The sequence below is a fragment of the Ptiloglossa arizonensis genome, chromosome 13 (assembly GCF_051014685.1).
Source record: "Ptiloglossa arizonensis isolate GNS036 chromosome 13, iyPtiAriz1_principal, whole genome shotgun sequence".
Taxonomy (NCBI): Eukaryota; Metazoa; Arthropoda; class Insecta; order Hymenoptera; family Colletidae; genus Ptiloglossa; species Ptiloglossa arizonensis.
Genome location: NC_135060.1, coordinates 5,282,717 through 5,306,583, shown reverse-complemented (window position 1 = coordinate 5,306,583; position 23,867 = coordinate 5,282,717). Strand labels below are relative to the sequence as shown.

The 23,867-nt window shown below is 42.8% G+C and overlaps 1 protein-coding gene across 1 annotated transcript; it reads right to left on the bottom strand.

The window, feature by feature from the left end:
- Positions 1-4,094: 4,094 nt before the first annotated feature.
- On the bottom strand, positions 4,095-19,667 carry Cad (homeotic protein caudal). The gene is made up of 3 exons (XM_076325448.1): positions 19,028-19,667; positions 5,413-5,558; positions 4,095-4,382 (listed from the first exon to the last, which is right to left on the bottom strand). The coding sequence occupies exons 1-3, from the start codon at positions 19,665-19,667 to the stop codon at positions 4,095-4,097; spliced, it is 1,074 nt and encodes a 357-aa protein (XP_076181563.1).
- Positions 19,668-23,867: the final 4,200 nt, after the last annotated feature.

Below are 23,867 nucleotides of genomic sequence, written 5' to 3'. Positions count from 1 at the left end.
AAAAGAGAAAAAAAGAAGGAAAACAAAAACGAAAAAGAAACACAGAAGAACGGAGAAGAAAACAGAGAAAAAAGAAACACGTTCGGAGAGGAAGCTTGAAAACGACGACGACGACAACGACGACGAACATTAAGTCGATGATTAAAATCGATACGATTGAAATTACGACGGCGCGTGTTCGGCGACTTCCCTTCTCGTCGATTAAGGCATACTTTTTACGTATAATTTTCTCGTCCACCTAACTATAATACTATAACACGAACGGACGATCTATCACGTTCGCGCGCGATTCTCCAACGACCGTTTTAAAAAAGATACTCGCGCGATCGCCGGTACGGTTGCATCTCGCACTCTCGATCGTCGATTCGCGTCCTTCTCTTCTTTCTTCCACCAATCCCTTCGAATTTCATCTTGCGAACATTTCACGCGATCGCGCGACGATGCAACTACCCGAATACACGCACGGATCGCGCAATTTCGCTTCAATATTTTTGTTATATATATACATATACACACATACCCACGCAGACACACACACACACACACACATATATATATATACATATAAAATTATATAAATACATATATACGTGTGCGTACATATACTCGTTCGCATAATATATTTACAAAGTAGGCAGCGGTGTAGCGAGCGTTTCGCGCGCATCTTCGTGAATTTGTGAGCTCTGTCCGGGAAGTACGGGTCACCTTTGACCCGTGCTCCTTAACCGAGCATTCGCGTCGCCGACGAACGTTCTCTTGCATTGCGCCCGCGCAACAATAGCAACTGGGCATCGTTCGGCGTGGCGAGACGATTTTCCAAAATATTTCTCCAAACACCCAGTCGCACGACCAACGTTCGTTCTCAGGCGAACCTCGAACCATCGACCGGGAACGATTTTCTTTCGCTCGTCGAGGCACCGCGAATCGCGAAAGGAAAGAAAATTCCACGTAGGGAACACCGAGGGGAGGCGCGTCCTCTCTGTCCTCTCGTTCGTTTTTGAAAAATCGATTCAAATCGCGGCCTATTGTACGCGAAGATCGTCCCCGATACGCGCGAAAATCGCGTTCGCGTTTCACCGCGGTTCGCCGTTTCTTTCTTCCGTTTATCACCCGATCGTTGTTCATTTTTGCACCGTATCCGCGATGTATCACTGTTTGCGAAATAAAGCTCGACTCGCGACTTCCCGACGCGACACTATTCGAGAACCAAAGGCCGGAGAAACGATCTTACGGAGGGAGAAGGATTTTGCACGCAATTGGAGAACGGAAACCGGAAAGAATGGTACACCGTGGCTATCGGTGGAGTTCGGTTTCGCGTGGAAATTGTCGCGTCGAACAAGATCGTTTATCATCAGCGAGTAGCGCGCGATTCTCTCGCGAAAGATCGAGAGAAGAAGCGAAATCGAGCGCGCCGCGAGAGAGAAGAAAAGTTCGATTCGCTTGGCGCGAATTTTCATCGGTTTCTTTTTTGTTTTTTTTTTTGTTTTTTTCGTTTTCTTGGTTTTGTTTATTATTATTGTTGTTATTATTATTATTATTATTAATATTATTATTAATTTTCGATAAAGGAGCGTGAATACCAATGCAGTACCAAGGGGTTCCAGCGTCATAAACTTTATTCTATTTACAATTCGTAACGAAAGTATCGCGTTTCGTATCATCACTCGCATAAAGATTGCCTTCGAAAAACGTTTCGAAAATACTGCAACGACGCTATAATAACATCACCAGACCCTTTTCGACAACGACGAACAAACGTAACGGAAATGAGATCCACGTGAATCAATTCGACGCGCGTTTTCGGATGACTGTTCGAATCCTTCTTCTTTTCTTTGTTTCTTTTCTATTTCGCACGCATTTTCAGTTCACTTGGCGAACTGTGCCGTTTTCTATGATACGCGCGTGTTCGAGAGAACGTACAAATTGATACGATCCCATCCGTGACGTTTCGCATCGAAAAGAGTTCCCTCCAGCCAGAGGGGAAACTTCCGTTGGCTTAAACGCTATATTTACAGTACAATTATTCGACCGCCGACACTCGTAAAATAATCATCACCGAGGCGCCTCGTCGTTTCACGATCCGATACTCCATAAACGAAAATCACGTTCGCCGACGAACTCAATATCGGGACATCTTAACTCGTCTAATTTGTACATATTACACTTTAAAAAAATATATAAAACAGTCTGCTATGGCGCCCCCTTGGAACGCACGAGTGTGTTGAAAAACCTTAACCGAGGAGAATATCTCTATATATCATATACATACATATATATATATATACGTATATATACTTGTGTATTACATATATATTGTGTATACACATATATTTATATATATATACACATTTTTCTCTATGTTTTTTTTTTCCCATTAAATCTAATTTAACGCAACTTGTTAACATTCGCTATTCGTATTCGACGCGACCACTCGGTACGAGTCGTAAGCGGTCCGCGCGGGTTTAAGGCAAAGATTGCACGTTTTTCAATAGTTGTCTCTATCCTTTCGTTTCGTCGTCAATTGGCTATTCGCGAACCGTGGATGTCCGATCGTCGATCGGCGATTCGCGAATCCCTACGAAGCGATCGTGGAATCTTCTAATCGTCGCGAGGTAGCGGCGGATTCGCACGAAATCGATCGCGCACGACGATTCTTTCTGCACGAAAGAACAATAAATCTAATATATTACAAAACGATTCGTAATCAGAACTTCGTTCTAGCGAAACTTGAAAATAATACTGTATAGAAACGCGTATCGCGCGCGCGGGCTTCTCGAAGATCGTCGCGCCGCAGCTCGAACCGACGCGCGAAAGCGAACGATCGAAGAACTATCAGAATCGAACACGGGGGTTCTAACGGACGATTGTGAACAAAAAAAAGGTTAAAAATTAACGGTAAAATCTCCATCTCCGCGCGCCAATCACCGATGGACGGACAAATACAGATTCCAGTCTTCGCGGTCTATCGGACGAAGACCGTCGTTATCAGCGTCGATCGCAACTGACACCGATCGTTCTCGAACGTTTGCTCGGAGATCGTTCGTCGATCGAGCGGTAAAAACGTTGAATCTGAAGAATATCGCGAATCGACGAAAAATCGTCCAGTTTGGAGAATATCGTGATTCGACGAAAAATCGTCGAGTTTGGAAAATATCAAGAATCGATGAAAAATCATCGATGAAAATATTTATTTATTTATTTATTTATTTACGAGTTAAACCCTTTGGAGTACAAAGAATAAATAAATGAATAAATAAATATCTTTTCTCGAACCGGTGAAAAAACGTCGAATCTCGAAAATATCGAAGACCGATAAAAAATCGTCGAATTCGAAAAATATTCCTAACCGACGAGAAATCGTAGGATTTCGATATTTATTCTGTCACTGATCGACGAGAAATCATTCGATCCCGCTATTCTTTCTCTGACCGGCGAAAACTCGTCAAACCCGATATTCTTTCACGAATTGATAAAAAATCGTTGAAACTCGAGGATATCGAGGATCAACGAAAGTATCGAGAGTATCGCGGTTGACGAGAAATCGTGGGATTCTGAGAGTAGCAGGGACCGACGAGAAATCGTCGGATTTCAATATTTTGTGACAGGTCGACGAGAAATCGTTGGATTTCGATATTCTGTAACGGACCGACGAGAAATCGTCACATTTCAATATTTTCTGACAGATCGACGAGAAATCGTCGGATTTCAATATTTTCTCACAAACCGACGAGAAATCGTCAGATTTCGATATTTTGTTTCAAATCGACGAGAAATCGTCGGATTCCGATATTTTGTAGCGAACCGACGAGAACTTGTCGAATCTCAATATTTTCTGAGAAATCGACGAGAAATCGTCGCGTGTTGAGAATATCGCTAGCTAGGTGGGTCGGTTCCGGTATCGTTGCTCGATCGTTACCGCGAACGATGGTAAGAATTAAAGATCGCGCGCGCGCGCGATCGAACGATCGAACGAACATCGGTGTCACCGATCATCTCGCGATCGCGGATTCAAGAGAGATAGAGAGAGAGAGAGAGAATGAAGCGTTGCGAGGTCAGCCGTGACTGGACCACGTCTCTGCGAGCGGTTCCTCAGGTCACAACCCTAATACCGTGTGCGGATGAGCGTGCTGATGGGCGTGAAGATGCAGCGAGCCGGGCGTGTGCCCCAAAGTCAAGGGATGAGCGGGATGACCGAGACCTAAGGGCGGCGAACCACCGTTGTGCATCAAACCGCCCAGCATACCGATCTCCTCCAAGGTCAGATTGGCCATCGCGCGGGTTGGAACGTTCTCAAGCGGTTTCGGATCCTTCTGCTCGAGCTCCTCCCGTTTTTTCACCTGTTTTCGTTCTTTCGCTCGTCGGTTTTGGAACCAGATCTTCACCTGTAACACGCGCAACGAAACATTTCGCCTACGTTATACGTTTATACGGGATCGAGTTGTTGTTTCAGACATTTCTTTTCAACGCTAAAACAACCAACGGTGAACTTATTTCCTATTTATATCTGACTCGAAGCGTATCTTCGAAAGTAGAAGGGGAAAAGACGAATTATTGGGTTGTTCGGAAAGTCATTACGTTTTCCAAAATGGAGATTGTACGATTTAATAAAATGTTTGTACGCTCCAACGAATCGTGTTTCATTTTCATTAAAATAAACGAAACGACTCTCCGAACAACTCGATAATTTACGAATGTAATTAGAGTTCTATTTTCAATAATTTCCACCGAAGATTGCGCGCGAAAGCGTCGTTAAGAATCGAATAACTTTAAAAAGAAATTCAAATCGGGTCAAATGACCCCTTTTCATATTCCAGTAATTATCGACGATCGTTTCTTACAAAATACGTATGTACGTTTCAGTCTATTATCGTGTTTATCATATTTTCGCGCGTTCTAATCTTATTTTCGGTTTAAAATTATACTACGGTGTTTCGGTGATCGGTATGTAAGTTACGCGAAGATATTAATCAACGGTGTTCGTTTACGTCGTGTTTCCGAAAATTATTGCCGGTTGTTTTTATCTTTGCATTTAAATAATTACGAGCGATAGGTTCTCTTTGTACATTTTGAGTAACGATTGGTTGTAAACTAGCGTAAATTGTAACGGAGGGACGCACTAGGTCTCTATCGGTTGGGAACCGGAAGAACTCGATCATTTTCAATGTTATCGTTGTTAGTTAGTACATTGTACGGCGTGTGCGTTTTTACACACCCCACGGTGTCACGGTACATCGTTACGTATGTCCTGTTCTTCGACGTCGAAGGATCGATCGGTGTAAAAATCGACCCAACGATTCAACAGAAGCCGTTACACGTTCGATTTAGGTTCAAACGTTCGACGGTGAGTCGAAAATACAAATGTCGCGTTATTTTCTTTCTTTTTTTTTCTTTTTCCTTTTTGCGAACACTCACCTGCCGTTCAGAGAGCGCGAGAGTGGCGGCGAGTTCGGCTTTACGACGAATCGTGATGTAACGGCTGTAATGGAACTCTTTTTCGAGCTCCAACCTCTGATGATCCGTGTAGACCACTCTGTATTTGTCTTTTGTTCGAGTCTTTCCTGAAAAAAAGAGAAGACAAAGATAACGCTCGACATTATTACACGTTTAATATCTACTTCTTTAATTCTCTTGTCAATAACGCGTTAAAGAGATAACGCTTTTGACGATCGCGCTCGTAGCCACATCTCGCGAGGGTATTAATAAAGTAACCGTGCGAGATTTAAAAACATTGCGCGCAACGCTCGCTCGAGAATCGGTGGAGAAATCGATGAAATCGAGTATTTTCAAAAAAAAAAAAAAGAAGAAAAAAAGGAAAAGAAACACGAAAGATAAGAGTGTCGAAAAAGTCGTCGAACGACGAAACGAAACTGCGATGCTCCTAGGCCCCCGATCGGCGATTCCGCTAAGCTACGATTAATACGAACTGTCGTCGGTTTTACTTTTATCGTGATCATTCGTGCGTTCACACTTTTACCGGGAGTTCTGTAACAGATAAGGAAACGCTGTAACACAACGATCGAGCCGGTCAGTGAGCGGCACCGTTTCCCCGCGTAAATTAAAAATTCCAACGAACGAAACGAACCACCTCGGGGGATTCGTATAGCACGCGATCGCGAAAATCGTGCGCAGCGGCTCGATGACGTAAACAGAAGAAATTTATTTACGCGTCGTCGAGCCGTGAATCCGTTGGACAAAGGAGGTACGAGAAAATGGCAAAAAGGAGCCGACGAGCGCGTATCGGATACGGAGCGATGGTGTGAATTCAACGTGGCATTCGGAACGATCGCGCGCGCGTACCAAATACAAAATGAGAGGGAACGGGACGGAACGAAACGTGGAGACGATGTGGGGAACGGGGGGACGGAACGGGAGAAAGGAAAACGATTAGATAAGGCCGGCCGGCGAGATCAAAGGCGTGCACGTTAATCCACCACTCCTCGATAAGAGTGCTCGAGGCCTTCGAGACATCACGAATAAGCTTCGACCTTAGACTTTTCGATGGTATATATAGCCGGATCCAGCATGGCTGGCACGAAATCTCCCAGATTACCATCCAACGCGTCGCGCAAAAGAGAAAATCAATTTAAAAGAAAAAAAAAAAAAAATAACAAAAAGAAGAAGAAGAAGACGAAGAGGAGGAAGGAACCGAGCATCGCGAGCGGAGGGAGAGGAATCCGAGACCTCGTCCTCCCCCACCTGTCCCGTTACCATAAAACGACCGAACGGTATTAGAGCGTACGCGTAAATTGAGGCCCCGAGTGTGTACGAATATACTTACGCGTTACACCACACCGGTACACGCACGTGTGTGCCCGAGGGATTTGAAAATATACGTATCGTCGTCGTCGTCGTCGTCGTCTGTCCAAATATTAGAACAATATATTACGGCTCCGTCGAATTTCGAGTTTTTCGCTACGGCTCGGATTGCAGCCGATCCTTATCACCGAGCCACTTCTTCTGGCTTTTTCGCGGCGACGATAGTGCCACCGGGAATCAAAACGCCCGTTGTTGCGAATATAAGGTGCGTTTTATGTAAAGCATCGGCGTCATTCGTTGCACTTGGATACGAAAATCGTGCGTTACACCTCGCGACGCTAGGTGATTTTATTCACCGAAAGGGAACGGAATTAACGATAGTTTCATCGACGATCGAACGTGAAAATTGATAACCAAGGGTCAAAGTAGACCCTCGGTTGGCGAATCACGTAGGAGAATAATTCTTATTCGCGATACAGAGCGATCTCGCGACGAGAGAAGTCTACGATCGTGGAAAATAGAGAAAAATGTGAAAAAAGTCACCGCGCGATCGCGTAGATTCGTTTTTCGACGTCCCGCGCATTGTTCCCGTCCGCAAATATTTGCCGTGTTGGGCATATAATCGCCGTTCAAACCCGATGCACGTAAACAAACATAAAACATCATTAAATCTTATCGACAAGCATTTTATCTTTCGAGATTGTCATCGAATCAAAAAATTCCAAACCCTACAGCGGCGTTACTTTAATTGCGACAGATCTTTCTTACGCACATAGAAACTTTAAGCCGGCGACGATAATTTCGCGACGCGGTGTTTCGTTTCGCGTGAAATTCGACGAAACGATTCGTTGGGAAATCGCCCGTTACTTTCTACACCATTTTCGCCATTTTCGCTCGTTTCGAAGATGAGAATATTTCGAGCGTTTTCTCGGATTCAGAGACAGACCCACCGAGCATTGCAACAACGTAAATAAATACCGTTCGAATTTTGTTTCGATTTGGAAAAATACTGTTCGGTCGAACTCGAAAGCTTTCAACGTCGATTTCTGCATTTGGCATCCGCTGAGTTGGTAATTGTATTACGTCGAGTTATGGTCGTGACTATTCGTCTCTATTATCTAGCCTTAATCTAATATCTCTCGAGCGTCGTTGAATACTTTTCGACACACTTTTTGCTTTAAAATTCCAGGTTTCCTCACCTATCCTGGTATTTTATCCAAGTTCTCTTTAAATACATCTTCGACCTTACCGAGACACCGTTTAATACCGATGGTCGGTTCAATATTCTTAATGGAATATATACACTAATGTTGATAGATTTTCTAGATTTCTAAATTCTTTCGTAAATAAATAAATATTCGACCGTGTTACGCGATTATTAGCCTCCTACGATTTTTCCGTATAATACTTCTCTATTTTTCTTTACAAAAGGGTTCAACTTTTAAATAAATAAAAAAAAAATAGTCGTCGCGTTTCTTCGACATCGTGATCGACATTCACGTGGTTCTTCGTGTGTAATTCGACGTGTCTCGTCGATGTAACTCGCGTCTACGTCGACTTTTAGCCGTACCGCTCCAACTTTTCGATCCGAGAAAAAAAGAGTCTATCGGAATCCCCGAGGAGGGCGTTGTTTGAAGGGGGAGAACGGTCGGTTTCACGATCAACGAACCGCGCAGCTATGCGAGTCGGCAAGGATTACCGTCGGCCTTTTTCATCTCTCCGATACCGGAACTCGCACCTACGATTATCCCGGCTCGGCACCTTGTCAACACTCGATCTACCATAATACTCTGAATAACGTAATTGTTACTCCAGGTCAGTCAACATATTAGGCCGTTCCAGAAAATATTGCACCGGTTTTGGTCACTTTGCTCTTCGTTATTTCTAAACGATCCGATGAAATTGAGTAGGTACTTGCACGCATCGATGCATCGTTGAACACCTCTGTAAATATATTTTTTGCGTTTGTTCTCGTTTCCATTGTCCGTTTCGTTTACCGTTTAAAACCGACTCGCGACGAAATCGATATTTCGCTACTTTCGTTATCGAAATCGTATTTATTCTTCTACGATTAAAAATATTATTTATTTAACGCGCGAGTCAAATTCTTATCCCTTTCGTGCAATGGTTTCCTTCTATTTCTGAACCGTCTATGGTGTTGGTACATTACCGGAAAGATCGTTTCGCACCGACCGCGAAAATATATCTTGCGTTTATTTACGCCTCTACCATTCTTAGAACGAGTTACGAAAACATCAAACGTTTGGTAATTTCGCGGCCATATCGGGATTAAAAATATTTTCTGTAACAATGGCTTTATTCGTATCGGTGATTTACAAATTAAACGAAACGTTGCGCTTCGATCTGTTACAAGTGCTCGTTAGGCGCGATAAGACATATTTTTCTTCGTGTATTGTTACGTAAAAAGAATCTCAAAATGGAAACCGTATATCTACGTTATTCACTTTGGAAATTCGAAACCGCAATCGCTTACAAAAATAAACTAAACATTTTACAGAATCTTCTTCGTCGATTTCCTCCGTTCGCGCGATGTTACTCGATTTTATAAAATTTCCAATAAATTTACAACGATCTTCGTGCTTTAGATTCGAACGTGAAAAGATACCGATAAATTATCCCAACGATCGTTGCAAAAGTATCCTACTTACATATTACATTTTACGATCAACGATGGACGAACAAGTTTCCTTAAAATGCTACATGCGCGACGTTCGATGTTGCTCGTAATTCTTCGAAAAAACCAAAAGCAAACTCGATCGTAAACACTCGGTTTCATTCGATTAGCTTTTCATCCGACTTATCGCCCCGAGAGCGCTGCAGCGATTCTAACGCTGAAACGTCACCTCTCCGATGTTTGTTACGTTCTTAGTAGGTCGGTAGTCCACGATAAAAGTTACCATCTTTCTTGAAACACACGAAAAAAAAAAAAGAAACTCGAGAAGACAACCCACGGGCGCGAACGATCAGCAAGTGGAAAAATTCGGAAGTGGCGCAGCCGAATGTGCCGCGAAATATTTGTACAAAGATTACGAGTGTAACTTCTTTCGAAATGTTTCAGGTTCGCGTGTCTGGATCGGGGATTCTCCGTCGTGGAAGAATCCGTAGGAAAGATCGGTCGATTCCCCTTCGATCGTGATATTCCCTCCATTGGTTCACGCCAAATTGGTACCGTATTTCGTCTTTAATCAAACGGATCGTTCGTCGTTTCGCGACACAATTCCGACGTTCCGCTCGGCTGTATTTCTCGCGGGTACGTGTACCTAGAGATACGTGTAGATGTACGCGGTAGCGAGCGACGACGAATATTTTGCGTACGAGCCGGCGGGAAGAGAGACAAGAAACCGAGGAAACCGAGGGAGCAAAGAAACAGGACTCCTGGGGCTCGTTGCCACCCCATTACAGCGTTTGCTCTTCCATTTCGCCCGGCGAAATGGTGAAAGCGCGTGCCCCGTTTTTCCTGCGAGTGTGCGACGCCCTCGACGCCTCCGCCACCCCCCTAAACCGACAACCCCATGGATTTCGCCCCGCTCTAACCGACGCTTCTGGAACCGCGCGGGTACCATTCGTCAGCGGCATCACAATTACCTCTATTGTAACGTGCAACATTTGTATATTGCATATCAAGTGTCCTACGTGGATACGTACGTTCGTTCTCTCGCGAGAAGAGAGATCTCGTTTTTAACCGGGACGCGGACGAAACGCACGGGACGCGGCAAGAGGAACGATACCGTTGGAAGAATAACAGATTCGCGGACACGGTCCAAGGGTAACATTTATCGAGAACTGGTCGTGCATCGACATTCTTCGGAAAACGGATTTACCGTGAAAGGAACGTTGTAAAGGAATTTTTATTGGTTTAGATATTGTCGTGGTTGTTCCAGGGTAATTTTTATATTGAGGAGAAGCTTTAGGGGACCGAGATTATAATTCATACCAGTTGTCCAGTGGTGTTCCATTTGCGAAGAAAATAAACTCTGTATAAAGAAAAAGGCAGTAGTTACTGCAGTGCAAAAGGACGTTAAATGAACGACGCGTTTAATTCAAAGTTGTGCGAAGTTAAGAAATCTTTCTTTCGCGACAAAAACAATTGCACACCGATACGTAACATGCGACGCGTTCAGAGTTTGTACTTTACGCATTGGAGTCGATCCGGTCGAGGATTTAATTTGGAAATCGATCATTTCGAACCAGAATCTTTCGCGTAACCGAATACCGTTCGATAATTGAGTTATTTCAGCCATCGACAGGTTCTCTAACGCGTTTGGTATTCTTGAACGACCGCTACCTTGTGTTCTTCCCAACTTGAGGCGCGTAGTCCGCTTCGACCGCGCGTAAATTTTAAATCTCGCGTTCGAGACTCGGAAAGAGGAATCGAACGATGGATAGGAACGTTGGACTTGGATTCGAATTTCGATTTATCGGTTACCGGAAGATTTCTCTGGAGTCATTCGAGAGGAATATTCGATGGTAGCTAACTATGCATTGGTATTCTTTCCGCGAGAAAAATGAATTCCGTGTGGAAAGAATACTAGAATTGACGGGGTACGAAAAGATTTTATCATTCCTGCACCATCACGGTTATTTCAAGTTCTCCGTTAGTGGGCAGAAGAGATTACGTTCGTCTCGTGTACGGGGAAGATACAATAGCATTTTGTCAGAATTCTTATATATTGAAAGATTACAATGACAGGAAAAAATTACGAGAAAATCAACGGCACAATTTTGGAGTCGGTAGGCGACGAAGCGATTACAATCCCTTTGATTTTATCGAAAGAAAATAACGATGAAAAAAATGCATCCTTCGTGGCGAGAATACTAGTTAATATCTACGGTCGTTCCACTGTCGGAAAATCACGTTATCCGAACGCTACACTCGAACATCTGTAACTTGCGATTATTTCCGCAAAAATTCTTGAATACTCAAACGGATCAATTTCCTTCGTTCACGTTCGAAAGGAAAGTTTCAATATCGGAAAACCGGTCGTTCCGTTATCAGAAAATCGCGTTATCCGAACCCCGCGCGTTCGCCTCTTCCTATTGGTTCGGATACGGAAGACTCTTTTGTTCGTTACACCGTCGCCGATATCGAACACCTTCGAGCTCTTTGTAAATGCGTGCTGGTACACGTGCGCGACAGAGATTTGTGCAAACGACTCTCGATGAATCGTAGAAAACTCGTCCGTTATCGTGACGCGTTGCAATTCCGCAAACGATGTACGTTAACGGTATATTTATCTTCGGAACGCTAACGAGATTCGAATATATCGGAGCGAGGATTAACCGTTGGCAGAAGTTACATCGCGACTAATCTGGAGAGAGTTCAAACTGATTCGCGATCTCGAGTATCTCCTTTGCGCGCGTGCACGCGCGTTTTATGGTCCCGGCGATGGATGGTCCCCGCGATCGCGGGCTAAAGAACACAGACGAAGGGAGGAGGGAAACAGGTCGGAATTGGCTTTTATTGGACAGCTTAGAAGGTACGGTTACCGACCGAACGAGACAATGCACGAGAATGCATACCTAGACTCGGGTTAGGTATGTCCCGAAAAGTCCCCGATCCGCCCCTCGCCTTATTATTATATTGCCTTGCGACAGCCATTTAATTGTCGGTCCTCCAGTTGCGGGCAAAACCAATCGAAATAATGTAAAGGGTCCGTGGTATTGGAGAGGTACCCGGTGTGCAACAGGACCTGAACCACTCGTGAGGGACATTGGAAACCGGAGGCGTTTTTCCTCGAGAGATCCCAGGCACACGAACGTTTCCACGAAGAAACTCGGCCACCCCCCGTGGACGACCAAGTTTAATTAACCTTTATTGTTGGCAAAACAAACCGTTCGGATAATTTTACGACATAATTGTGACGCCGATATATCCATTTTCCCGTCGTTCACGGTTTTATTTAGCGTGGAAGAACCGCCTCCGTTGGACGATATTACAAGAACACGGAAACGAGCGTAATAACCGATTTAACGCGGGAAGTATCGATTCGAAACGTAAGACGGAGAATTTCCTCGGGATTTATCCAAAATCGAAAGAGATTGTAAGCTGATAATAATCATTGCTAAAGAAACTGTAATAATTATATCGGAATGGTACGTGTTGGGAAATTTTTACGAGAGTTGCAGGGGTGGTATCCGTGACCGATTCGCGAACGATGGACTGTTTGGAGAAAAGAAACTATGAATCAAGTTTTCGAGAACTCGATCAGACGGAGGAGGGAATATTTTTAATTTCAGGATCGAAATGTGGTAGATTCCGAACCGAACGGCGAAATAGTACGGGGCAAATGATAAATAATTTTCGAAGAGTTAATTCACTCCGAAGAGAACCGAAACTTTTTATATCTTTATCGGAGGTGTTTTAAAGTCCGATAGAACGTCGTAGGGATCGTTGTTCTTTTCTCTTTCTTTCTTTTTTGTTTTCTATTTCTTCCGCTTCGATCGCGATTCACCTTCTTCCCGCGGAGCGAAAGCGACCAAAATGGCGCGGGCAATAAAATCTGGAGAAATCGCGTGCCGCCATTACTCGAGGAGTCGAGTAAACGCGGTCGTTCGAGGGAACACCAACAAATAATGACGAGAAAAAAGAAAAAAAAGTCACACGCACGTACACCGACGTGGATACGCGAATAACGCGGGTTCTCGGCACGAAATTGTAATACGTAGTCTGAATCATGCGAGGTCGTCGTTATACGAGGCAGCGGCTGCCTGCAATATAACCATAAAATGCAGATAATAGCCGCTAGAAGGTATTGGAGGGTCGCACGGTCGTGAAACGGTATAAGAAAGAGAAATACGGGGTGTAACTGAGCAGCAGGAACGGAAAAGGGTGAGAGAAGTTTAAATACTTGCCGTGCCGATGCCTCGAGAGCAACGATTCCGTGCCATGTTATCGCGAATCGTTGCTTGTAATTAGCTGGAAACGAGATCCTGTTTCGTGCGTATTTAGAGGCGAGTCGAACCTCTCAGGGTTTGGGATTACAAGCTGCGGTGTACGAAGCTATCGATGGAAGAAAGTCCACGGAAATGTGTTCGTTGTAAATTGGAACGAGACATCGCAAAACGAAGCGAAACTAATTTAATAAGAAGTCGTATCGATGTTGGAGACTATCTTTGGAAAAATCCATGGAGGTGTGCTTTGCGAATTGAAGCGAAACAAGGCAAAACGAAGCAAAACTAATTCAATAAGATGTAATATCGATATCGGAGGCAGTTTTTTGCAAACAAATCCAAGAAGATGTTCTTTGTAAATTGAAGCCAAACTTTGCAAACTTAAGCAGCGAAATAACTAACTTAATAATAGGCGATTCTTTTCGTGTATCCTCGTTGTTCCGTTACGACTTTTCTTCTCAGAGATATAAAAAATATTTTTGAGAAGAGAGGAGGTAGATTCCAAAAGAGTAAAAATTCGTAGAAAGAGTAGTCGAAGGAGGATAAATTTTGTATTTACGGACAATTGGAAATAATCGAGTCGAACGGAACAGCGGAGTTAATTCTTATCGTATCGTCGAATCGGCGTTTAGTCATGCAAAAAACAATATCACCGGTATTCCTTTTATCAATTGAAATTCTATGGAAACGAGCATGCATGCCCAACAATGTAACGCGTGCGACAGGTAACCGATACTCGGATATCGATACAATATTTGCATGCTTCAGCGATAATAGATGAACAATCGACACATGCAAACCATCGAGCAATCCAAGATAATACATACACGTATCACGAATATTAATATAACGCAGGAATCACAGTAATCGAGCGATAATAATTGTTATCGTACCAAGGGCGTCAAGGGTGCAGAGCTCGTGAATCGTTGAACCTGCACTTGCGTTGCAGTTTGCAGTTATGTTGCACGCTGCAACAGTAGAAAACATACGGCTGCTTAATTAGACATTATTCACGAATCTTCTAATCCGATCGTACAATGTACCTCACGTTTATCTTTTTGATTCACAAAATGGAATTTATTTTTCAATTTTCATTGAATCGAGACGATTTTACTCGAAATCTTTGGATGATTTTTTTCAAAAGGAATATGTATCACCTCGTTTCGATTTGTATCGCGTATCTCCGAGTAAGAGAAACGTTGTAATAAATAATATCTTCGTAGAAAGGATTCTGACATTGCAAACCTTCCTAATAGAAATTTATGAAAAACTTGAGACTTTGTACGATACGTAACGTGAATTTCTACAATTTTATTAATCGCTGATCACGAAGCAAATTGATGTGAAATAATAATCAATTGGAATTGAATGTTCGTATCATATTCGACGAAATGAATACGATCTTACAGTAACTTGAAATTATAGCAAATCTCGATAGTTTAATGGACCCTCGTCTCGATTATTCAAAAGTCGAAGTATTTGGTAAATCCAAATAATAATCTTTACGTTCTACCAGTATACGTTTTTTCAATTGTTCTCGTTTTATAGGATAGTCGAAATTTCTTGGTGAATTGAAAATTTCGTTAAATTTCGAAGCCATAAATCTTTCGTAATGTACGAATAGTAATACGAAGCTCAAACGATAAACTGTACACGAGGAATTAGCATGCGGCGGACAAGTTTACCCAAATAATCAAAATCCCCGTAAGTCGAGAAACGTGTATAGGTGTGTAATATACCTGGCGTAGCGCCTAAAATTCGTGAATCTACGATCGTCGATTCGTGAAACGAAGATTAGCGTAATTGTTGTTTCGTTTATGACTGGATAGGTTTTTTTTTTCTTTTTCTTCCTTCGAAATTCGAGCGAACCGGCGCGTATAACTCGGTTCGGTTGGACCGGTTGAAAATTCGAGACGACACCGAGAGGACGGCGGAGATTATCTCACAAATATTTGAGAGCAATTAGATGTTTGCTCGTCTGTTACCGTGTTTACATTGTTCACCGTATCTAGACCGCAGAGACGCGTTTATAGCCAAGCACGATATAGTACGCCAAGTCCTCCACAATTGTTTCTCAAAAATCTTCCTCGTCTACGATACTTTTCATCGAATTAAGCCACGGTCACTAATCCTCGTGGATTAATTCTCGTTGAAATAAATTTTCTACCAACGTTTAAATATTCTCCGCGCCTCGAATCGAGAATTTTCATCGTCGTCGAGATACATTTTTACGCGGACCGCAAACGCTATTCCACCTTGACCGAAAATGATATTTTATCTACGAACGGATCGAATTTACCGTTTAATTCACCGTGAATTTTACATCGAATGAAAAATTTATTCGTGAACTGTCGACTGCTGCGTATCGTATTATTCTTTCTTTTTAACACGAACGTATCGGATCGATTCGCGCATTGCTTCGTGATTATTGTTTCGTTAAACGTGAAAAAACGAATCGATTCGAACACTGGAAGAAACGGCAGTTGTAAATAAACTTTTCGTTCGATAAAATTTATCTAAAATAACCCAGAGAGACTCGCGACAAAGCCCGATAATATTTTAAACTGGTAACGATTTACAGGAATCGTCGTACACTTTGTCAATACCGTAGATATTCTATCGTGGCCTTAGTGGTCGACGTGTAACAGAAATATTGAATAGTAACATCGTAGAACACGATGGCGAGTACCGATTGTAAACAAATAGGTCGCGATTTCTCGTCAGTCTTCAATGAGGAAATGTCGATTCATTCGTAAAGTATATTATGAGCCACGATGTAGAAACCTTCGAACATAATTTCAGATCGACCAGGTCGCTGGATTCTTCTTTGCCGTTTCGTCTCGAATAATTTCAATCACGCGTCGTTACGTTCGCGCGATTAACTATTTAATAAAATGGTTTCAGAGTAAGTTTCGAATCGTTCGAAACATACAAGGTGAAACGATTACGAATCGAGAAGAAGTTGACTCTACGGTGAAAAATGAATCGAAAACTTGGAATGAAATTTTTCGCTGCAACGATCGGTTCTCGAGAAAATCGAATTCAAACTGATTCGCATCGCGCTTTTCACACGAATTGGCTCCAACTTGGATACAAACGAATCGTGTTATCCGTGTACTGGTAATTTATAACCAGAAATACACCGTTTTCGTACAATTGATTCTGTACGCGTCGCGTATCGATACATTCGAAAACACGCAGAAAGATCCGCGATGGCAAGAGTTGGATCGAAGTCGCGCGCATGGCCCGCGCATATTTAAAAATTTATTTCCCGGAAAACGAAGCGTCGAGGGAAAAAATGTCGCACCGTCGATTCGGTTGGTTTTTGCGCGTAGAATCGATTCAGTTTCCGTTCGTTGCAGCACACCTTGTATAATGTGTACTTTTCGCGATGGTTTCATCGGAAGGATAGACACGCTGTACGTGTCGTAAATACGGTAACGTTGGTATACAAAAGCAACGTCCCAGTATCCTACGATTCCCCGTACGAACTCGCGAAATCTGAAATCGACTCGAGGCGTACTTTGCAGATACAGTTTCTCGGGAATATTTCCATCGCGTTTTCTTTGTTAGCGAACGAGAACGCGTCCGTTCTACGAACAAATGGGTGAGAATTGCGCTCGAATCGTCGCGCGACAGACGACGAGAACCTTATCGGTATTAACGGGAAACCATTTAATTCGTCCCATCGATCACGCGTGTCGTGGATCAATTTAATGCGGGCAATTAGAAATTTTCTGGCGGTGAGTTATTCGACCGGCTGACAAGTCGCGTCGAAACGCGCGAAACGCGAATTAAACGTCGCATTTATCGCGTACCTTCGCGCGTAGCCGTACCCGACGATTGTTACGGTTAATGTCGCTGGATTTAATTTATAGACGCAAAGTTTACGGATAATTAACGCGTCGACGCGCAGAACGTTCGCGTTCGTTCAAAATGGCATTAACATTTTGACCAATTACTTCCCGCGTATCGATCGACCAATTATCGACCTCTGTTTTCACGTTGCCACCGAATAAATAAAATTTTCAATTTCGATGACTCAGCGTTCGCGGATCGAGACGCGACGTGGTGCATTCCTCGGGTCTTTTTCGACCCGTCGCGGGGGGGTCAAAATTTTATCGATGACGTACAAGGTAAAGCTCGAGGAGACTCGTTACGAGAACTTTCGTTAAGAATTTGCTCACAAAGTATGATGCAACGTTCAAACGATTGAAATTTGAGGACAATGAGAAAGACTATACGATTGATAATTTTGTATCGTTGGACACGTTAACTTCTAACGACAACTGTCAAGAAGTTTCAATCAAATGGGAGAAGAATAACGTAAGGTTTCTTTCGGACGAGACAGTGATCAGTTTTCCAGGATACATTTACGCGTCTTTGAAGCGACAAAATGAAAGTACTCCCGATCCTTTTGCAACGCGGTTAATTCGTTTTATCATTGCATCGAAACCTGGCAGCACCAGACTTTATTAATCCGTATTATATGGAAACCGTGTTGTAAGAGGAGTGTCGCAATTTTTGCATCGTGTTATAAGAGAGTCGAGTGTACGAGATAAAAAATGAACGTGTCCCGGGCACCAGTCGCCAAACACGAGCGTCTCCCCTGGAAACACCTGTAACGTTAAACTACTTCTGGCAAGTTACTCAAGTTTCGTGCACGGTGACTGAACTTAATTCCAAATTAGTACTTTGTCACCGGAAGTGGATAGAGAAACGAAGACAAGATGGTACCGGAGGAACGTTACCGTGTATTCAATAACCGAATATCGAGGCTTGATAGACAAATTTAAAGAACGAGTGCCTTCTCAATTGGTTCGAGTTTATCAAATTTAACCCTTTGCACTCGAGGCTTCTTTGCAACCAGAAACCAACGCCTCGAGAAAATTCTTTAAGTCGTAAAATTGATCTGGAATGGAACATTTTTATATACTTCTTTTACACTCGTTTACGCTCTACAAGAACGTGATATTTAAATTCCAATTTGACTTCTCAACCACCAAGTTTTCCCGGATGGAGAATAGTACACTGAAGTGTGACTCTTCTCAAGTCCAAAGGGTTAAAGTTACCGGTTGGAAGAATAGTCGAAAATTTTGTCAAACGAGAAAAGAAACAGATTCCACGTGTATCCAAGATTCTCGAACCTGGATCTTTGGTTCGCCAGAGGGTAACTCTGTTAACCATTGAACTCGATCCGTCGTTAAACATCCTCCCTCTCGAGCGTAACGTCTCTTCGCGAAAATACTTGGCGACATTGATCCCTTGACCGCCCCAATTGCTCCTCGAGAGAAATTCCCACTAGCAATTACTTACATACGACTAACGAGCCCCACGAATACGTATTAACTCCACTAACCTGGATTCGGTTGACTTTGGTACGAGGTTTTCTTCATCCACTCGTAGGGGCTCCTGATCTGCGCCGGTCTCATGGGCGTTGTATTGTTATTGGCGGTGGTATTGTTGTTATTATTGTTGGCGGTGATGGTGTTGTTGTTGGCAGGTGGAGTGGAGGGTGTGCCAGGGTTGCTGATCTCGCTACCGCTGACGGTGATCGGTGGGCTGGGTTCACCGGCACCGACCGCGGGATTTGTCTCGTCCCCGCTCCAATCGGTCACGCTGGTCAACTGTTGTTGTTGTTGTTGTTGTTGTTGCTGCTGTTGCTGGTAGACTTGGTGGTGTTGATAGTGAAGATGAGAGTAGTGGTGCGCGTGTGGGTGCGCCCAGCCGGGCAACACGTCCGCGTGATCGAGGTACTGTTGGGGTCCAGGTGGCTGATGATGGTGGGCACCGTGCGAGTAACTGTGCGGACACCCGTACCAGTATTGTTGGCCACCGTCGGTCGCCGTCGTGGCCGCGTGTTGCTGCGCCTGTTGCGCCTGGGCGTGTTGCTGAACCTGCTGCGCGAGTTGCTGCTGACCGGTCGGCTGTTGTTGCTGCCGGTACATAGCGAGGGGATTATAGTAGGAGACCATACCGATGCTGCTGATGTCCGTCATGTGAGCGAACCGATTACCGTGCACCCGTCACGGTTGCACGTCACTGTCGACTACCGATGCGCAGTACGATCTTCGGTGTACGAGGTCGCTGAACACGCGTAACGCTGGGGTAAACTTTGCCACCAGCGTGCATAAGAGATCACTCGCAGGGAGGGTTCACGCGACGTTCGATGTCAGATCGGCAACGAAACTAGACGCGTTCCATGTTAAAAACGTTCTCCGGGGTGAACCTCCGTGCAACCTCGTCGCTTCTCGTCGGAAGACTTCTTTTCTCTTCTCACTATCACCTGAGGGACACCAAAACGAACTACGTTTCCGGATTCACGGGACACACGAGAGACGTTTTCCTCGATCGGCGTTTACGGTCACGAGATGGAACGATCACTCGTCCCTTTTCGACCCGTTCACGGAAAGATACTGCTGCCGGATCAGCGATAACGGCCAGGTGACCCGACTTGGTTATATTTCGCGATGTTGTACCGACGACTGCTACCTCGTCTGTGATTACGAAGGGTGCGACCGCTCCTCGACGTTGCGTCCGCCTACCGCCCGGCCGTACCCCCACCACCGTCCGCGCTCCGCCAATCAACGAACGTCTCCGAGCTTACCGGCCGTAATGGCGCCCGGCGAGCTTTCCGACCGCCAGAGATATCGCTCCCCGATAAAAAGAACACGAAAGGCGGCTCTCACGCCCCCGTAGACGCGCGATCCCCGTGTAAAAGGCCGCGAAATAGACAACATTTTTCGCACTTGTCGCGTTTTACTCCTGTTATGAAAATATATATCTTCGTCGCTGTGTGTGCCCGTGCGTACCATCGGTGGAGGTGGCGACGCTGGTGATGGTAACAACGGGGAGGGGAAACCGTCGCGATAGTATGCACGGAAGAAACCACCGACCCGTATTTAATTACGTTTCCCACCCGATAGCTGGATAGAAAATTTTATTCATCGTCGCTCGATGTTGTAACGCTCTTTTTCTTTTTCCTTTTTTTTTATCCCCTTTTTCGTCCGCGAAATGCAAACCAGATACGACACCGAGGAGAACGATCGGACATTGTGTACCGTTTCTCGCGAGGAGAACTTGGAAAAATTTAATCGTCGATTTTTTACGATTCTTCTCGCTCCAAGTTTCTCTTGCAGCACGTGTAAAAGGAACCGAATCCGAACCAATAGGGGGATGCACGATGCAACGATAATCGTTCTTCTGATGTTAAGCTTCGTTCGTTCGAATAGAAATTTGTTTAAACGTTTACGAATCTTTGCGACGGCTACGTTACGTAAATAATCGTACGTTGGTTCTACAGTACTTGAATCGTACACGGAATTTTAAATACGAATTCTTTTATTCGAAGGTTTCTCGAACTACGTTCGTTGTATTTTTATCTATATCGCTTCTGTTTACTCATTCATTTCCTGTTGTTCAATTCAGATTACGCGATAAAGTTTTCTAAAAATCGAATCTATGTGTCAGTCACAATATTTGCATTCAAAAATCGTTTCACGCGTTCGATATTTATTTAAATGTCGTTAAAAGTATTACTCGGAAAATAATCCAGCATTTGAATACCTTTATCGCGTTGTTTAACCCACTTCAATAGTAATTGAAGTGTAGATACTAATAATAGATACAGTAACAATGGTCATATTTTAAATTGGATAAATTTTATTATCTACTGTGTGCCGAACCTACAGTGCTTCTTTCTTTTACGATATCATTTATTTTCTTGAACTCTTCTGCTTGTTTCGAATAATATATTTGCTTAATTGGTAAGAAGAAATTTTGATAGACTAAACTTAACAACTGAATAAAATTGATAACTCAAAACCAGATTTTGTACAAGTTAAATTCATAAGTATCGTTTATACCCAATGTGTTCTAGACGATAAATATTTAACTTAAACTATAAAACGTTAAATATAAATAATAAGATGCGCGTTATATGCTTTGCACGATAATATACTGTAATGTAATAGCGATCGGTAATGGTTTTAAAAATTGGCGCAACGTAAAATAAATAAATTACAAAGGGGAAGATACCTACTACACTGATGAAAATGAACAAATTGAAAGCAATTTTCTACGATTAAAAGCGACAAACAACTCGACGAGTATCCGTAAGCATGCATTTTTTAAGCGATGCACTAATATGCACGGACATCGCGTTCGTTGCACTTGCACGACAGATTGGCGCGATATTTTACCACGCGATCGTGACAAAATCATACATAATTAACAATGTATAACAATTATAAACTGCACCAGCGGCAGTTCATAAATCATCCTCGCCGCGGAAATGATTTAAGGCCAAAAAGTCGAGCCTGCCTCGGGTATGAGTAAGATCGATCGTCATCGTTTATTACGTTTACATAAGTGGAAATGAGAATTAAACATTTGCGCGTAGCGATTGTACTTAACCGCGGACAACACACCCAACTATTTTAGCGTTTCTCGTGTTTCAATGTGTGCACGTTTCTCGTTACGCACCATTGAACAACCCTCGTCATTGTAATTAGAATTCTTAGAAATTTTTAGATATAAATTCAATCGAACAAATAGGTTCCCAAACCCTTTCGTAGAACAATTTCTACGTTCGATGCAGCTTCAACTTATTCAGAAATGTATACGCACGTGTATTAGTTCCAAATTATTTTCAATATTCTAACATCGAAGTAACTGTAACTACGAATAAATATTTTTAATCGAATTTCTCGATATTAACGCGGCAACATTGTCGCAAGAACGATACTTATCGTGAGTTGAGCAAGTAACATTAATTTGGTTTAAAGTAAAACTTCTGCTTGTTTAAAGTAAAATTATTCGACCGGAGTGAACAATAAAGCTGGTCGAATATTCGAGACAATACTTCGTTACTTTTTTCTTCCATTTTTCTATCAGTTTTCGAAGAGTCGATACAATTACCTACATCGATTGACGTTAGATTCAGTTTGTTCAATAACGATTGTTCAATAACTGTTACCCTATTTACGTACTTTACTTATTTTTCCCTACTCGAATAAATGAAAGCACACTGAGAAATATTCAATCAGTTTGAACACCTCGAATAGCAACTAATACACGATCGAATAAATAGAATCGAAGCAAATGAACTCTAGTATCTTTTTTGTCTATTGGAAGTAACCTAAACGATCGAGTTACTTTTGGTTAATTTCGCTAGAAATTGAGGTATACGCTCGTCTGTTCTTCTTAAGTTTCATCCACTTAAATTGCGCAAACTATCGTTAAATTACTATTATAAAATTCATGAACGTATTCTACGAATCCAATTGTTTCGTTTATTTCACTCGTAATAAGAACGAATTCGCAAACTCCTTGTTTCCGAGATACAACCGATTTAAGTTTCAGTAAGAACGCACCTTATCGTAATTGCACAAGTAATCACAAGAGGTGTTCAAGATGGCCTCCATTGCTAAACACACAGACATTTGTACGTCGCATCAACGATCGTCTCACGCGTTTAAAAATATTCGGCGTGTTTCCAATTACGTCGTACATTTACGTATACACCTATTAAAAGCGTATTCGTAATTATTCGATATCTTTCGACGATCTAGAATAGGTTATTGATTTCAAAATAATTCCGTAAAAAGAATAATCCAGGGTATTTAAATCGAGTGATCGAAACGACCATGTAATTGGTCCACCACGACCTACCTCGACATTTCTTATCTGATACAAGACATATTTTTCTACGTCAACATCTAAGCCTGCTGACACTTAAATCGTCTGTATCTCAGAAACAACAAGTTTGCGAACCTATGCTCGTTAGAATTTCCTCCTTAAGCTTCGAGGTGTAAAGTACACTTGTTAAATGTTGTGACATTTTAAAATTGTTTGTTCGTTTTAAAATTTCGTTTAGAAATTTATTATCTTTTATTATCTCAATATATTATATTAAGTATGCAATGTCGGGGAAAGTAGAACATACATTTCTCAGATTTGCATCGCATAAAACACGTAATAAGACAGAGTTGTTCAGTAATCTACACTTTAAGCGATACTCGACAAACTATGTGCCAGCCAAAAATTCCTAGCGAGCTAATATTTTCATTTACCTGATACGTTGGACTTAAGAATTCTTTATGATAGGTCGTAACAATAAGTATCCGTGAAATTATTAAAATGTAAAAATATAAACGTGCACAAGTGTCCCAGTGATCGACGTAGCAATTCCAATAAAC

Bases quoted from the DNA above. Each gene is read 5' to 3' on its own strand.
- Cad (XM_076325448.1), bottom strand. From the start codon at position 19,667: ATGACGGACATCAGCAGCATCGGTATGGTCTCCTACTATAATCCCCTC. The intron at 5,559-19,027 runs GTTAGTGGAGTT...TCTTTTTTTCAG, and splicing joins CCAAAGTCAACCGAATCCAG to GAAAGACTCGAACAAAAGAC. The intron at 4,383-5,412 runs GTGAGTGTTCGC...CGCGTGTTACAG, and splicing joins TCGCGCTCTCTGAACGGCAG to GTGAAGATCTGGTTCCAAAA.